Source organism: Ambystoma mexicanum, chromosome 3q (assembly GCF_040938575.1).
Source record: "Ambystoma mexicanum isolate Mex_15411 chromosome 3q, UKY_AmexF1_1, whole genome shotgun sequence".
Taxonomy (NCBI): Eukaryota; Metazoa; Chordata; class Amphibia; order Caudata; family Ambystomatidae; genus Ambystoma; species Ambystoma mexicanum.
Genome location: NC_090926.1, coordinates 591,448,596 through 591,465,998, shown reverse-complemented (window position 1 = coordinate 591,465,998; position 17,403 = coordinate 591,448,596). Strand labels below are relative to the sequence as shown.

Genomic DNA, 17,403 nt, shown 5'->3' with positions numbered 1-17,403 from the left:
TGGTGTAGCACAAAAAAAATTACAATCACCTCTCAAAATAACTTAACGCTCCGGCTCCAAAGGGGAACCGATAATTGATTTACTATCGGCAGAGAGGATCTCCAAAAACACGATGCCAGTTAAATACATGGATCCTCTAGATACAGGGAGGGTCCCCAGTGGCCCCAGAACAAATTTCAACATCAAACTCGATATAGACATCCCACAAGGTGAACCTAAAACAGTGGAGGCGGAACAAGTACTCTATCATAACAGGCTAAGGAAGAAGATTGGTCCGGGTTCGCAGAAGCATTGGCTGGAAATCAGAAATAGCCACCCAAGACATTGACTAAAAAGTTCAAGGATCCAGCGGACCAACAAACTGGACGATGTCAATCTACAAAGCAGGACTTTAAACTAGTATCATGGAATACCAGAGGATTCAAGCACTTAAGAGCAAGTGACGTCAACTTGGGCGCTTAATATGTACTATGCTTCCAGGAACCTTGGTTGCTGGGCTCGCCTTGTTTGGAATGTTACAAAGTAATCGTTGCTCCAGCTGCAAAAGGAGACAAAGGTCATCCATTCTCTGGCCTAAGCAGGATCAGGACTGACCCTACAGAAGATTCTCTCTGCTGACTTGTATTGTCTGGTGATCCTGATGAATTGGGTCATCAAAGTCGACAGCACCAACACAAGAGACTTGGGAAATATTGTCATCATAACATGCTACTGGAATCCTAATACTAAATCAAAGAACAAGTTAGTTACCAACTGTAACTTTCTTTTGACTGGATGTTCCTCCTCCCACGTATTCCTCATCTTGTGATAATTCGTTATCTCCAGCTTCGCTGCTTCGGAAGAAGCAGCGAAGCGGGAGATAACGAATTATCACAAGATGAGGAATATGTGGGAGGACACAATCCATTTGGATAAAAGCTTTATTGACACAATTGCCAAGATAATAGAAAAGGCCTGGGCAAACCACAACGTCACTCATATGGTGCTCTGTGGAGACTTGAACGCAATATGCCAGACATCCTCAAACGAGAGTGTGAACCCAACAAACAACAAAGCAAACTAACGAGGAAGGCTTCCGTCGGAAGCTAAGCGGCCATGGGATATGCACCAACTGAAAGAGAAAGAGCAGAGTAGAGTAGCACCAGCAAAATCCTGACTTGGGAAAGAGGCTCCCAGAGGGCGGATTGAGATCATATGTTCATGACACACAAATTGCTATTAATCTTGAAAAACTATACAGTCATAACATCCAGTAATGATCACAACTTAATCATTTTGACACTAGCCCTACCATCGAAGCCAGTAGCCAATGGTATGACAAATCACTGAATAACGACAAACCGTTAGATTGGAATATCTCTAGATTTCAAACTCAAAAAAGTAGTACACAAGTAACCAAGCAAGAGAGAGAAAACCAACACCGCCTTGATTGACTTTAGACCGCTCTTAGACCCGTTCAACAGAACGTGGAGCGTGGTTAATAAGTCAGCAAGATCTGGGTCTCAAATATACGATCGGGAACTGGTGATGAAAAGGAGGAATATGAGACGTTTAAAACATGCGGCTGCAGCTTCAGATCAGTAGGAGATAAAAAACAAGCAGAGAACGCATGTAAGACCTACAAAACTTGGATTATGGCAAAAAGACAAACAAGTTACTTCTTACCTTGTAACGTTCTTTCGACGGGATGTTCCTTCGACGTATTCCTCATCTTAGATATCTCCTTCCAGCTCTGCTGGCCTTGGAAATTTTTTTCTCTAGAGGGCGCTGCGCGTCGACATCCTCCGAGTCGATGTCCCTCGACAGCCGCCGTATCGACGTCATCCTGCCTATAAAGGCCGCGCGCAGCGTCCGTTGCTCAGTTCCGTTTTGTAGCCCACAATAATACTTTCTGAACTAAACTAATCACCCTGAAGGAACGTAAGCTGCAACAACAAGGGAAGTAAAACTGCGGGAATGGATGGGAGGGTCGATGAGGAATACGGAGGAACCACCCGCCGAAAGAACGTTACAAGGTAAGAAGTAACTTGTTCTTCGAAGGGATTGTGTCCTCCGACGTATTCCTCATCTTAGATAGGCTCCCATAGCAGTATTCTATTATCGGAGGAGGGAGTACTGACTTCACGCTGTCTTCTATTGATGAATAGAATGCAGTACAGCCCTCCCAAACCTAGTCTCTTGACTGGAGGAGGAATCCAAATTGTAAAAACGTGTAAAGGTATGGACAGACGACCATGTAGCGGCCGCACAGATGTCTTTAACCGACACGCCTCTTGAGGGCCGATGAAGCTGCAATACCTCTGGTCGAATGAGCCCTAAGGTTTTGAGGGGGCTCTTTCCCTGCCAGTTTATAACATTCCAGAATGGCTAGAATGATCCATCTGGAAATGGTCTGCTTAGTTATTGGCAACCCCAGCTTGTGACCTGCGTAACCTACAAACAGCTGGTCTGCCTGTCTTATCCTGGCTAGTATACTGATGTAAAAACTAAATATGGAATTCAGAAACCACCTTTGGGAGGAAATTAGGCTTCACTTGCAGGACAACTTTGTCTTTGTGAAATATTGTGTGAGGGGGTTTACAAGAAAGAGCTTGTAATTCTCTCACCCTTCTAGCAGATGTAAGTGCTATTAATAAAACAGTTTTAAGGGTAAGGAATCTTAACGAACAAGAATGGAGAGGTTCGAAAGGTGTGCCCATCAGGAAAGTTAGTACTAAGTTTAAATCCCATAGGGAATGGTCTTGGGGGATAAACATTGGTTAACCCCTTTAGAAACTGTATTACCAAGTGTAATTTGAAATAGGATGGTTCTTCCGCAGTACGCTTAAAGATGGATAGCGCTGCGAGATAGCCCTTAATGGTGCCAACTTGAAGGCCTGAATTTGCCAAATATAGTAGGAAGGACAAAACCATTGGTGTACCACATGAAAAAGGGTCGATGTTCTGTTCTCTACACCAGCTGCAAACTCTGTTCCAACGGCAGCGGTATAAAGACTTTGTTGCTGGCCTCCTTGCCGAAAGCAACACCTCCATAAACATCAGGGAGGTCCCAATCCTTGTACCTCAGCCTTTCAGAAGCCAAGCGTGAAGGTTTTGATGTCTGGATGGAGAACCTGACCTCCCTTCTGTGAGAGTAGGTTCTCTCTGAGTGGAAGTCGAATTGGAGGGCAGATGGACAAGTCTAGAAGGTCCGGGAACCACGTTCTCCTGACCCAATCCGGGGCAATTAGGATCATGGTTCGCCGGAATCTTCTCAACCTCCTGATCATTTGAGGAATGACAGGGACCGGTGGGAACGCGTACAGAAGCGGAAACTCCCAGTCCACTATGAACGCGTCTCCCAGAGCTCCTCTCGGGGGTAATTCCCTTGAGCAGAACAGGTCGCATTTCCTGTTTAGGCTGGTGGCGAACAGATCTACCCGAGGGGTTCCCCAAAGGGCGAAGATCTCTTGAATGACTTCCTGAGCTAGCTCCCACTCGTGGGAGACTGTTATGCCTGCTCAGAGCGTCCGCTGTCAAGTTCTTCTCTCCGGCAAGGTGAACTGCCAATAGAGAGATTCCTTCTTGGATTGCCCAAAACCAGAGCTGCATCGCCTCTCTGCACAGGGGTAGTGATCCTACGCCTCCTATTTTGTTGAGGTAATGCATGGCCACCGTGTTGTCCGTCATTATCAGGACGTTCTTCCCTTGTACAGCTGGCAGGAACGCCTTCAGCGCAAGTCTGATGGCTCTCAGCTCTAACAGGTTGATATGTAGTCTGGACTCCGATGGAGACCAACGACCGCTGATGGTCAAGTCGTTGGCGTGGGCTCCCCACCCCGTGAGTGAGGCATCCGTGACTACTGTTATCTCTGGCCAGGGTTGCCAAAACTGTTCTCCTTTCAGAATGTTCTCATGACAGGCCCACCACTGAAGGTCTCGAGCCACCCTGCCGGGAACCTGAAGATCTGTCATTCTCCCTGAGAATTGTGACCACTGAGTCCTCAGTGCCCACCGGAGGGATCTCATTCTCAGGCGAGCCTCTGGCACTAGGAAAATGCAGGATGCCATGAGGCCTAGCAACCTCAAAAAGTCGAAGGCTGGGAGACGTTGGGCATGTTGGAACTTGGTAACCATCTGTAGAATATCTTGAGCCCTCACCTCTGGTGGCGAGGCTTTTCCCAGGGAAGTGTCCAGGATCGCTGCTATGAACTGGAGTCTCTGCGATGGTATCATTTGTGACTTCTTTAAATTGAGGGAGAAGCCCAGTCTGTGAAGGGAGTGGCACACGTGATTTAGCTCGATCTGAGCTTGTTCCGAAGAAACAGCCCTGATCAACCAATCGTCCAGGTAGGGGTAGACGTGAATCCCTTCCCTCCTTAGACTTACAGCCACTACCGACATTAACTTGAAGACCCTCGGGCGGAGGTCAGCCCAAATGGCAGCACTCGAAATTGATAGAGTTGCCAATTGCGAACCTCAGGTATTTCCTGTGTTTGAGATGGATAGGCACATGGAAATAAGCGTCCTGAAGGTCCAGAGATACCAACCAGTCCTGGAACTGAAGGGCCTGGAGGATCTGAGAAAGAGTGACCATCTTGAATTTGTCTTTTCTGAGGAATTTGTTCAATTCTCCCAAGTCCAAGATGGGTCTCAGTCCTCCGTCTTTCTTTGGAATGAGAAAGTAAGGGGAGTACCAGCCCTTGTTCCTCTCCGCTACAGGTACCGGTTCTATGGCACCTTTCTCTAGCAGGTCCAAAATTTCCTGCAAGAGGAGCGGATCTGGAGCTTTCTGAGAGCTGATCCCCGGTGGATGACTGAGGTATACGTAGGAAAGGCAGGCAGTAACCTTGGGCAACTGTTTCCAATGCCCAAGCATCTGACGTGATATCCTGCCATACCGCCAGATGTTGAGTCAACCCGCCTCCTATAGGTGTCCTGTGAGGGAAGTCCTCAGAGTGGTTTTGGGGCGGCTGATGCAGATGCCGATGGTAAAGAGGCACCTGCTGTTGCTGCGGCTTTTGAATATCTACCCCGTCCACCTCGGGTAGTTCTTCTTTGTTCCCTTTGAGCCGGTCGTCCTCTACCTCTTCCGAATGCGGAGTAGAAGCGAAAGGACTTGCCCCTCGCAGAGGTTCCTGTGGGACGAAAGGGAGTCTGACGGATTGCAGCTCCTAGGGATTTTGCTGCTGCTTTTGAAATTTGCAGTTTCTCTAAACTGTCATCCGCCTTTTTCCCGAACAAAGAAGAGCCATCGAATGGCATGTTCAAGAGCCTGGCTTGCACATCTGGGGCAAAACCAGACTCTCAACCAAGCGAATCTCCTGGTTGATGTACTTGCCGCCATTGCTCTGCTGATACTGTCAGCCGAATCAATGCCCGTCTGGAGGGATTCGCACATAGCGTCTTTACCGTCCTGTATAACACATCCCTTTCTTCTCCCTCTGGGATGCAGTCAGCCGCTGTAGAAGCACACTCCCAAAGTGTATGGCTGAACCTAGCAAGGGTGCAAGTAGCATTAACAGATTTTAACGCCATGCTACATGCTGAAAAGACTTTCTTTGCCATAGCATCATATTTTTTATCGTCCCTGTCCTGTGGGACGGTAGGATAAGCCGTCTTGACATCGGTAGAGGATGCTGCCTGTACCACCAGACTTTCTGGGGATGGGTGTTTAGACAAAAACTCCGGGTCTGTAGAAGATACCCTGTACTTTGTAGACAGTTTTTTATTTACTGCTGGTACGACATCTGGGGTTTCCCAGTTTGTCATGATCTTCCTCTGAAGAGCTTTATGAAAAGGCACCACAGGATCCTCCTGTGGGCCTTTATCAAGAATATCCGTGAGGTCATCTTGTTGGAAAGATTGTGAAGGTGCAGACCACCCCATGAACTCTGATCCTGGCCATTAAGGCTCTATAGGGGGTTTCAGCATGCTCCCCCGGGTCTGGCCTAGCAAACTCCACCTCAGGGGAAGTGTCTAACCCACTTGCCTCATGTAAGGAATCATGAAGATCCTTTAACCTGCATTCTTCAGAGGAAAATTCCTCTCTAATTGGGGTTACAGGTCCCTGCAACTCAAATGTGTCTTCCTGTTCAGACAATTCACCCTCTTCCAAAATTGAGGACATAGTTCTCAATTGTTCTGAACTCATAAAGGGAGTAAATCCCATTTCCAAGGCAGAGGGTGCCGAACTTGTCATTATCGGCCTCGAAAACGTCGATGTCGTCGACGCCAAAGGCTTCGAGCGTGGCGTCGAAAACAAAGGCGGAGGCCTCGAAGACCTCGACAGAATTGGAATTCTACTCGACAATCTCGAAGCCATCGATGTCGAGGACCTGGGGATAGTCACTGGGTGTGTCGTAACCGTGACTTTTCTTGGTGTCGACGCCGGTGTCGAAGCTGGCGTCGAGTCGACAGACCCGTGCGTCGAAGGTCCCTTCGACAACGTCGAAGACATCGACGTCGACGGAACCCTCGTCGACGATGTCGACGGAACCTTCGAGGAAGGTTTGAGGTCATAGTCCTACTCGAGGGTTCGAGACGCACTCGAGAGGTTTCCTTCGCCGGGTACTGCGACTCGTGGCGTTTTTGACCTTCGGGTCTTTCGACCAGAGCATCGCTCTCGGCAGTCTTCGAGGGGGTCGAGGCAGCTTTCTCGAAGACGCTCATCATATTTTTGCGGAATTCCTCCCATTCAGCCCGGGAACTATGTTTCGTAGGGCAAGGGATTCTTTTTGGCGAAACAGAGGAAGACGGAGAAGGGGGATCTTCGACGTCTCCTCTTCGATTGCTTCGATCTCGAGGAGTGATGAGACCCACTCCGAGACCTGGAGCGCGAATGGTGACGAGGAGACGAGTGTCTCGACTTCGTCGACGAAGAAGAAGCTTTAAAAGTCTTACCTTTCTCCAGCTTCCCCCTACGCTCCGTCAGGGCCTTAGCTGTCATGGACATACAGTCCTCGCATTCCGAACAATGGTGTTCAGCTCCCAAAAACCACAGACAAACTCTGTGAGGGTCAGTCAACGACATCTTTTTCCCACAATCTCGGCATTTTTTGAAGCCGGATCGAGGAGTTGTCGGTTCCGACGAGGAAGCCATCGAGTACGGATCGAATGACTCGAGGTAAATAGGATTAATCTGACAAGAACTGAGCAACGGTATTCCGAGGCACTGAGTAAGCGCGGAAAAACGGAACTGAGCAACGGACGCTGCGCGCGGCCTTTATAGGCAGGATGACGTCAATACCTGGCAAGAACATTTCACAAAACTCTACACGGGAGAAACTCAGCTGGTCCAATCAGATACACCAGTGGACAAAGGGAACCCGTGGCCATTCGACCATTAAGATGACGAGATTGTGGCCGAAATCATGAAATTAAACCCGTCCAGAGCCCAGGCCCGGATGGTCTTATGAATATCATGTTAAAAGAATTCCCAAACGAATGGGCCCACTTCATCCACGCCCTATTAAAAAAAGTTTCTGCACAAAGAAAAATTCCTGAGTCATGGAAAATGGCAACAATAGTGCCAGTATTTAAAAAAGGCAATAATGACGACCCCAAGAAGTTACAGACTGATCACATTATTAGATGTGATCGGTAAAATCTTTGGGTCTTTTCAATAATTGGACTAGGGAGTCAGACTCAATTGACCAATTTCAAACTGGGTTTATGAAATTTATTGGGACATCGGCAAACATCATGGTACTGAACCTTCTAAAAAATAAAGCACACCATGGCAAAGGGAAAATCATTATTGCATTTGTAGATCTTACGCAAGCTTTCGACTGGGTGGATCGAAACCTGCTTTGCTAAAAATTGAACACAAGGTGTTCGGACGAAGTGCTGAATCTGTTAATTGCCTCGCACACCATCACAAAGATAAGTGTCCAAATCGTGCTGGCTTACTATCCTCTGCATTTCCAACATCACAAGGAGTAAAACAGGGATGCCCACTGGCCCCTGGAATTTATAATTTCTTCATTTCAGATATACAGCACTTCGAACTCCAGCTGCGAACCTTCCCTCTTACAATCGGTGAGGCGAAAGTACCCATATTGCTATACGCTGATCTGGTTTTGATCGACCAGACCAAAATAGGACTGCAACAGCAGCTGGACAGCCTACAGAGATATGTGAATCAAAATAAGTTGGAGATAAATCAAACAAACTAAAATAATGGCATTCCAACAAGGTAACTCAAAGAACTTTTCACATGGACCTTGGGCCCTAACAAAATTGAAAAAGTGCAGACATTTAAATGCTTGGGAGTTATCATCGGCAACAGCTTGGTAGAGGACCCCTGCCCCCCAGAAGCACTGATGGGGAAAGAAAGCTTTAGCAACCCAGGCAAAAATGCTGGATAAGAATTATGTTTGTTTTTCCATGATGGCAGCAATCAAGTTCTATAAAGAAAATAATCACGCCTACACTTACCTATGGTGCGGAAGCAACACCAGATATCCCACTGAAATTCTGGTAAAAGGCTTGAATCGATCTGGAAAAAAATCCTGAATTTGCCTAACACCAATCTGCGTAATTCATAGAGAATCGGGCCTTTCCTCACTGCAAGCGGCAGTGGAAAGTAAAGAATTGATACTGTTCAGAAGAATATTGTCTCCAGATACTGTAAAGATACTGAAACTTGTTAACCAGGAGTCATTAAAAGAAACCTGCCCGATGCTGATAAAGTGGGCTAACGTAGCAGAAAGAAACTATAACAACTAGCCTGTACAGAAGATCTTATAGGACTAGCCGGATGAGTGTGAAGAAGAAACTCCACAAATTGAATTGGATCCGCACAGAAGATAAAAGCGGAGGCTTACAAACTTGTGGGTGATTTTCCATCGATCACCCGAAAACTTAATCAGCTCCGGCCCTACCTCGTAAAATTTACCAATAGAAAATAGAGAAACCTTTGAGGATGCACCTCAACCAGATCCTGACAAATAAGATTAAGTCAATTCGAGGAGTCAGTTTAACAAATGAATGTATTCTGCCAAACTCCAGGACAGGTGGAAACTATTCGACACATACCAACGTCGTGCTTGGGGTTGAGAACAGAGTACAAACTCTTCTTCACACAATTATTGCGCAACCTCAGCACATTAGATGCAGAGAGCAGATGGTCGGCCATGATCAACAGGGATAGTACAACGTGGGTCATGGGAGCGGTTTCTTTCATAAACAAGATCCTCCGACTGACAGAAAAAACAATCAACTTATGAGACACCAACTATATGGCGGACGATTAAGGCCATCCCCTCGAATGGAGTCAGGGAAGGCTGGCTCCAGACTAGAACGAGGTTAAGTTACAATGTCCGCTCAATGGGGGGGGGGGGGAGAACTTAACGGTACAGAGGGTGCAGGTAATTGTGAGGACAGGAGACAAGTGGAAGGTGTACGTTGTGCTGTTCAATAATGGCGACACTTAAATTCATGACCTGGAACGTCAGAGGCCTTAACAGTCTGCCTAAGCGCCGGAAAGTTCTAAAATATCTGCGACGACACCAAGTGGGAGTGGCCTTTCTCCAGGAGACCCATCTGACGTTAGAATCAGAGTCTCACTTTGGTAAAACCTGGGGTTGTCAGCGGTATTTCTCCTCCTATTTCTCATATTCTAGGGGTGTATGCATATTGGTGCACAGCTTGGTGGGGTTTAGACAGACTAACATCCTGAAGGATCAAGAAGGCAGAGCACTGGTGGTGCAGGGGGTCATCCAGGGGAGGTTGTATACATCGATCTGTTACTATGGCCCCAATCACGACACTACGGAATCTTTAGACTGGGTCGAAAGGCAGTCGGGAGCTATCGCCGAGGGAGTAATCCTATGGGCGGGAGATTTTAACTCGGTGCTTGAATCGACCACGGATCGGCTGGGGAATGCCCTACGCGTGCGCAGCAGAAGCTCTGCCCGGATCCAAGGTATGCTCACTGTGTGGGGAGTGCAGGACGTATGGAGGGTGAGAAATCCGCTGGGAAAACAGTTTACACACTTCTCTGCCCCACATGACTCAGCCGCACGGCTGGATTATTTTCTGGTATCCCACAAGCTCATGGGTCAGACCTTGGGGGTGGAAATTCTGGTTCGCACCCTTTCAGATCACTCCCCCGTTCTGTTGACTATTCACTTGAGGGCGTGCATGGACAAGGCCCCAGTGGAAATTCAAAAGTGAAGAGCTTACAGACGTCGTTTTTAGGGAGGAAATATCGGGTGCCATAAATACTTTGAACTTAATGAGGGGTCGGTATCCTCGGTGGGCACCTTATGGGAAGGTTTTCAGTGTGTGATTAGGGGTGAATGTATAGCAAAAGAAGCAGTGATACAAAGGGATCTAGCTGAGGAGGAGATACGTATCTTGCAGGAGGCAGCCCCCATCCAGTCTCAGGCCCAACAAGGGGGCATAATGCGGAAGCTTCAGGAGTTTCATGCCCTAGTCCAGCGGGCGGTTAAGTATGGATGGGACAGAGCGGCACCCCGGAGATATGGCGAGGGTCAGGCCCCAGGACGATCGCTAGCCAAAGCCATTGGAATGCGTAAAGGGGGGGGGGGCAGAGTTGCAGTGATCACAGACGAGCGGGGGGTAGATCACTTTGAAGATGAGGCAATACTCTGCGAATTCCAAAAATGTTATGGCCACCTATACTCCACCCAAGTGCGGTCTAGTCTGACAGATATGAATGCTTATCTTGACCATGGAGCTATATTGGTGTTCAGAGGAGCAGCGAGAGTGGTTGAATAGGCCGTTGACATTGGAAGTAGTGGGCGCCATTAAGGAGCTGCCTGGGGAGGGGGGGGGGCGGCGTCTGGCGGCTTTACAGTCAAATTTTATAAATTCTATATTGACAAACTGGCAGCATATTTATTACGGGTATATCAAGAGGCTGTCTATGGGTCGGTTGCCGGACTCCTTACGGGAGGCAGTAGTGGTTGTGTTGTTGAAGCCTGGGAAACCCGGGGAGGACTACTCTTCGTATCGTCCGATATCGCATATTAACCTGAATAAAATCTTGGCCAAAATCCTAGCAGCAAGATTGGCGCCGCTGATGCCAACCTTAGTTAGGGCTGATCAGGCGGGATTTATTCCCCGAACGGTCGAGGTCATATGGGCTGCGGGGGATGTTTGGGCTCATGGCGGCTCTGCTGAGAGATGATCTGGCTGTTTCTGTTCGCGGTGCTGCGAAGTTTGGGCTTGGGAGGGTCCTTCATCTCCTTAGTGTCACTACTATATGGAAAAGGCTAGAATAAGGGTGAATGGGCAGACAAACGAACTAATCCCACTTGAGAGGGGGATACGCCAGGGTTGCCCCCTATGCCCTCTGTTATTTGCCCTAGCAATAGAGCCGTGGGCTGAAATGGTTAGAAAGCGGTATCTACACCGGGGCATTCAGCTCCATACCCACACAGTAGTAATTTTGTTTTATGCGGATGACATGGTTTTGTTCATCCGACTACCGGAAGTCAACCTGGACCCGATCATGCTAGACTTTCAACAATTCAGGGAACTGTCAGGGCTGTTAGTGAATCCCAGCAAATCCGTCATATTTCCGCTGGCAGACGGATTGAGTAGGTTTCAGGATAGGTGGCGCTTTCAGTGGGACCTACTTAGCACCAGATACCTGGGAATCACAATAGCTAGAGATGAGGGGGTGGTCTACCGCAGTAATTATGGGGAGGCACTTGAGTCGGCCAGGTAGGCGTTACAGAGGTGGGGCTCACTCCCCCTTAACTTGCTCGGGAGGATTTCTGTCATCAAAATGTCTATTCTCCCCAGATTCCGTATGTGTTTTTTAATGCACCAATAAAAGTGCCCGGGAGATACTTCAGAGATCTCCGTTCGATGGTGTTGAAATTTATCTGGGTTGGCAAGCAGGCATGGGTCTCGCGGGATAAACTCATTGCACCTGTTCGGAAAGGGGGGCTGGCCCTGCCAGATTTTGAATTATATTACAATGTGGTGCAAGCAAGTTATCTCCGGTATTGGTATGGGATGGCGGCTGAGCGCAGGCATGTGGAAATAGAGAGATCTATTGCATCTCGAGCGTTATTGAGGTAATTATTTTAACTGCTCCGAACCGCCCACAGAGAACCCGAAATCCGATCGAATTGACGTGTGGAGCTTGGTTAAGTCTGGAACGTAAGCCTAGGGGGCAGTATACTGTTTTCACCAAAGCTCCCAGTCATATTTATCTCGGATGTTCCCCTAACTAGTGAAGCTCGGTTTGTGGCGTTGATGAAGAGGTTGGTAGTAACTGAGTTTGGAGATTTGTTCCCGGAGGGGAAGTTCATATCCCTCGCTCAGCTGAGGAAGAAAGGAGTTCTCTCAGCGCTGGATGTTTTTGTACTTTAGGTTGAAGGTGGCGCTGCAGCGGCTGTTTCCGTCCTTTCCTTTGCAACCCCAAGCGGTGGTAATGCTTGACAAGGTGATAGGGGGGGACTGGGGCGGAGGGTAGTCTCTGGGATGTATGCAATGGTTTTGGGAAACAGACAGTTAGCTGTGAGGTCACCACGGGAGATGTGGGAGAAGACATTGGAGAGGGAAATACCAGAGATCACATGGGACTACTGTTGTGAAATGGTCCATAGGGGTGCAATCAATACAATTTTAAATGGATCCATTTCAAGTTCCTACACCAATACTATTACTCTCCGGCCCAGTTGAAAGAATACCTCCCCCAGAGGTCCAGTGCCTGTGTCAGATGTGGACAGGAGGATGCAGGCTTTCTCCATGTGGCATGGGAGTGCAGGGAACTCAAGCAATTCTGGATGCATGTGCTTCAGGTGATTGGGGAAATTATGGGGCAGCAGCTCACACCGGACCCCATGATGGCGCTGCAGGGGTATACTAAACAAGTTCCTAAAGAGACTCGGAAGCTGGCGGGTCTGCTTATCATCCTGGCAAAGAGCAGAATAGCTATGGGGTGGGGTAAGAAACGGAGCCCCTTGCCGGCCCAGTGGTCCGAGGACATTTTGTACTGCAATGACATGGAGACCAGGTGGGGCGCAATGCAAAGGAGTGCTTGGGGAGGTCGCCATATATGGGATGCATACACGCTATATCTCCTCAGGCAGCCAAGAGGGGGGGGGGGGGGCTCTGAACCATGCTCCCCGCAGGGGGCCGTGCGTGCGCCCTCCCCATAGAGGGGGATTTCACGTCTTTGGTGGCCGAGCTGAGACCATCATGGGCATGGGATTTTGGGGAATACTGGGACGCAAGGAGCTGGACAGATAGCCTTTTGGAACCTAAGCCTCCTGAGTTTGTTGTCCATGAACTACTGAACCCATCGAGTTCAGATTAGTGCCACGTTCGCGCTAATAGCATCAGGTTTGCAAGTCATTTGTTGCTTGCCTTGTCATGGTTAAGTTCTGCACCAGTGTAGGAGTACCGGGTTGAGGGGTGTTTGGGGGTATGGGAATTGTTGGTTCTGCAGTTAAGCAAAATGCTAATAAAGAAAGTTTTTAAAAAAAAAATGTCCGCTCAAAACTTGTGTGGGTGAAGAACAGCTCTACAATATGACTAGCTCATCGGAACCGAAAGCTATGATCATTGAGAAAGAGCTAAAGATTTAAAGACCCAAAGGCAAACGATTTAAGGTCACAGAAGAGATTCTGATGAAAGGAAATACAAACTGTATGGACTTGAGACGTTCGGGGGAGGGAGCGAGGAGGAATGTTATGGGATTGAGTTTATTGTAAAAATTGCAATAAAATGAAATCAATAAATAAAAAATGTAAAAAGATATTTGTACAATTATTGTGTTTGTGTTTCTTTGAACCATGCGTTACAATTTCATTTGTACGGATTCTACAGCCCTCTCAAGATAAGTCTGGCTGCTCTGTCTATGCTACCCTGAATTTAGGTGGAACAGCGTTACGCTAAGAGTGGAGTCTTGTACTGCCTCAGTTAAATCTTTACCAAGCCCTTAGTTGGACTTCAGAAAAACTGTCCTAACAAGTTCCAATAAACCACTTGGAATGCCCCAGCATTTTCAAATTTCCCCAAAGTCTTGCACGCTCAATGGCAGATGACTGGCCAATAGATGCTATATACATAGAAGCTTCAGGGGTAGACCCAAGTTGTTTCTTGCATAATTCTAAACACAAGGCCATGTAGAGACATGGAATGGGCCCTACGGAAGCCTGTCTGAAATTTTGATATTTATAACTGAAACCTTCAGTGGGTTACTTGGCTATTTGTATTTATGGATTTAATTTCTACAGCTCACATTTACCCCTCTTGAGATGGGCCTGGCTGCTCAATCACACTACCAACTTTTGTAGTACAGACCTATACCAAAAGGTGGTTTGCCTAATACCATGCAGATAAGTTATGTAGTCTCACAGTGCGACTGCACCAATTCCTACCCAACAAATATCAGTTTAGGACATTCACCCTCAAAATTATGAAAAAGAAAGCAGATTCAGGAACAGACATAACATGCTGTGAAGGCATACAAGGTATCTTGGTTGAAGGTCAACAGGGTAAAATCATGAACAGACTTATGGTGAAGGCAAAGACATGCAAAATCATGTGGTGGATACAGGTGGGTCACGTCATACATAAGAATGTAGTCAAGGTTGATCGGATTGGCGTACTACCTGAACAGAGATGCTGCAAGGACATGTCAATTCAAGCTTACCTTGCTGGCTCTGAATGCGGTTCATCATCTGACTGGGTACATTAGCCCGAATCATACCTGGGTCAGGAAGAGGACCATCTGAAAGAAAACTAACCAGTCAATCGCCATCATGAATGGGATCTCTCAGACACTAGCAACAATACAGATGGTTAGCGCCCCTCGAGACAGCAGTCCTGTTCAGACCCCACAGTGAATGGGACATACTCGTGTTCGGGGATCTTTTCACTTGGCTGAGCTACAGCAAGAAACAGATATGTGGGAAGCCACAGACAAAGATTAGCAAAGACACAGGAAGGACATTGAGGTCTAGCCAAACAGTCAAGATAGTGTAGCAGAGCAGAAAGGCTTAGGAAGGTTGTGGGAGTGCCTAGGCCTACAAAGACAAACCAAGCACTCAAATAATTCTAGTTAGACCCAAAAAGGTAGACAAATAGTTATTTGGTCTTTGTAAATCTTCAAGGCCAGGGAAGTCTGCAAACTTTGGCTCTCCAGATGTTATGCAAACAACCCTAGCCAGCATAATCGATAGGTAGTGGTCATGGGTAGCGTAGACCAGGTCTCAGTCCCCTGCTCTAAGCAATGAAAACCTCAGGTTATGTATTATCACACAACTATTATCACACAACTATCACACAACTATTATCACACAACTATTATCACACAACTATTATCACACAACTATTATCACACAACTATTATCACACAACTATTATCACACAACTATTATCACACAACTATTATCACACAACTATTATCACACAACTATTATCACACAACTATTATCACACAACTATTATCACACAACTATTATCACACAACTATTATCACACAACTATTATCACACAACTATTATCACACACATCGTTAGGCAAGATTGTATGTAGTAACCCTGTGGGAGACTACAACAGCCTTGTCTTCTTGATAATAGGTAACCCAACTATTGGTATAAGTCTGTACTACACAAGTTGGTAGAGTGACTGAGCAGCCACACTTATCTCAAGAGGGGTAAATATGAGCTGTAGAGATGTAACAGATTCACAATGGTAAGTATCCAAATAACACCTATACTCAAGGTTTTATAGTAAAAGTAACAAGTTACTTAACTGTAACTGTTGTCCAGCATGGGTCTGGCATGGATTCAAATGCTCATGAAAATTCCCAGTCAGGCTGGGAATCCTCAGTAAAAAGAATCAGTTTTGTTTCTGAACTGTCGTTCTACTAATAACCAAAGACTGGTCTCTGGGTCATACTGCCCCCAGCCAATGACTGCCCTCTACCTAAGCCCCTCTGGCAGCGATCTTCACATTTTTACCGCACATTGAAGTGTTGGGAGTCCTCATGCTATAGCTCAAGCTTTTACTGCGTTTTGCTTTTTAAGAGTTTACTCTTCTGTTTCGGTCAATTCGAGCCTCAAGCTCCACCGATTCTTCTTCTGATAAACAGGGACCCGTTTTGGAATTTTTCTACGCCCCTCAAGGGCGAATTTTCATCACGTTTTCTCTTCTTGGAGGATTCCATAAAGCCTTTGAGGCATAGCCTCCGTGAACATGTCCGGGACAAAGGAGACCCGACGCCGGTTGGATCCAAGCTGTTTAGGATCTGCCCAGGATGTGGATTACAGAATATCTTCAAGGAGGATGAGCACTCCCGGTGCCTCTACTGCCTTCACGACGACAATTCACACGTGGAAGAGGACTGCGCGTTGTGTAAGAAAATGTCCGTCCAGACATTGAAGGACCGTCAGACTTGACTCACTAACTGGCTGGAGGGGAAGAGCCCAGCAGCAGGTGAGAAGTCTGAGCGGTCTTCTAAGATCTTTGAGGGTGCTCTGGCAACGGGGGCCCAAAAAAAGGCAAAGCACCGTGAGCGCTGTTGGTTCGGGCTCCTCGGCTGCCAGGCAGGGCGCAATGTCACTGACATCCACGAGCCAACGCTCTGGCTCGGGGAAAAGGAAGTCTGAGAACCCGGGTAAGCTTCGGGAGAAGCCCTGGTCGATCCCGACAGAGAAAGCCAAGGAGGGGGCGAGACAGTGACCCTCCCCCGAAGGTGGAGGCCCCAGACACACCCATGGTCGTGAAGGCCCTGATTCACCCGGCGAAGGACTAAATGAAAGAGTCATGGCGGCCCTGGCAGAGCTTGTGGAGGCTACCCCAGTGGAGACTACTTCCGGGCCTAGAGTTTCCCTGCCACTCCGGAGGGAATCATATTTCCAGCCTATCGACCCAGAGACCAGTGATTGGTTATTAGTAGAAAGACAGTTCAGAAACGAAAATGAAATTGATTTTTTTCTTTACTGAGGATTCCCAGCCTGACGATGGAGACTATTCATGAGCATGTGAATCCATGCCAGACCCCATGCTTGAGAAAAGCAAAACCAACCTTTGTTATAAGTCTGTACCACAGAGTTTTTGGTAGCGACCTGAGCAGCCAAGCTTATCTGAAGAGGGAATGGGAGCATGTAAGGGTGTTGCACAAAGGTCTACAACAACAAGTATTCCGATACACACATACTCAAGGTTTCTTGGAAAAACACTTCTTAATTTATTACACAACCATTTAATTGAAATTGAATTGCATGACATTCCGATTGCATCGTTAGGCCCCTTTCCCACGATACAGAATCCCCAAATCTATCAGAGGTTCTGTACACAAACTGTATGATATTCAGATTGCATTGATAGGCCTCTCTCCCAATAAACAGGCCTCCCAAATTTAGCAGGGTCTCTGTTCCCAAATTGTATGGCATGATATTCAGATTGCACCGATAGCTCTCTCCCCTA

At 47.3% G+C, this 17,403-nt stretch overlaps 1 protein-coding gene across 9 annotated transcripts in view; it reads right to left on the bottom strand.

Moving 5' to 3' along the window:
* The window catches only part of EP300 (E1A binding protein p300), a 744,806-nt gene that overhangs the window by 376,517 nt on the left and 350,886 nt on the right, over positions 1-17,403 (bottom strand). For 7 of the 9 annotated variants that reach the window (XM_069654423.1, XM_069654428.1, XM_069654427.1 and 4 more), the window contains exon 11: positions 14,624-14,701. The exons of the other annotated variants lie outside the window; for them this stretch is intronic. In XM_069654423.1, coding sequence (XP_069510524.1) covers positions 14,624-14,701 — 78 coding nt within the window. The remainder of the gene's footprint in view (positions 1-14,623; positions 14,702-17,403) is intronic. 9 annotated transcript variants of the gene reach the window in all.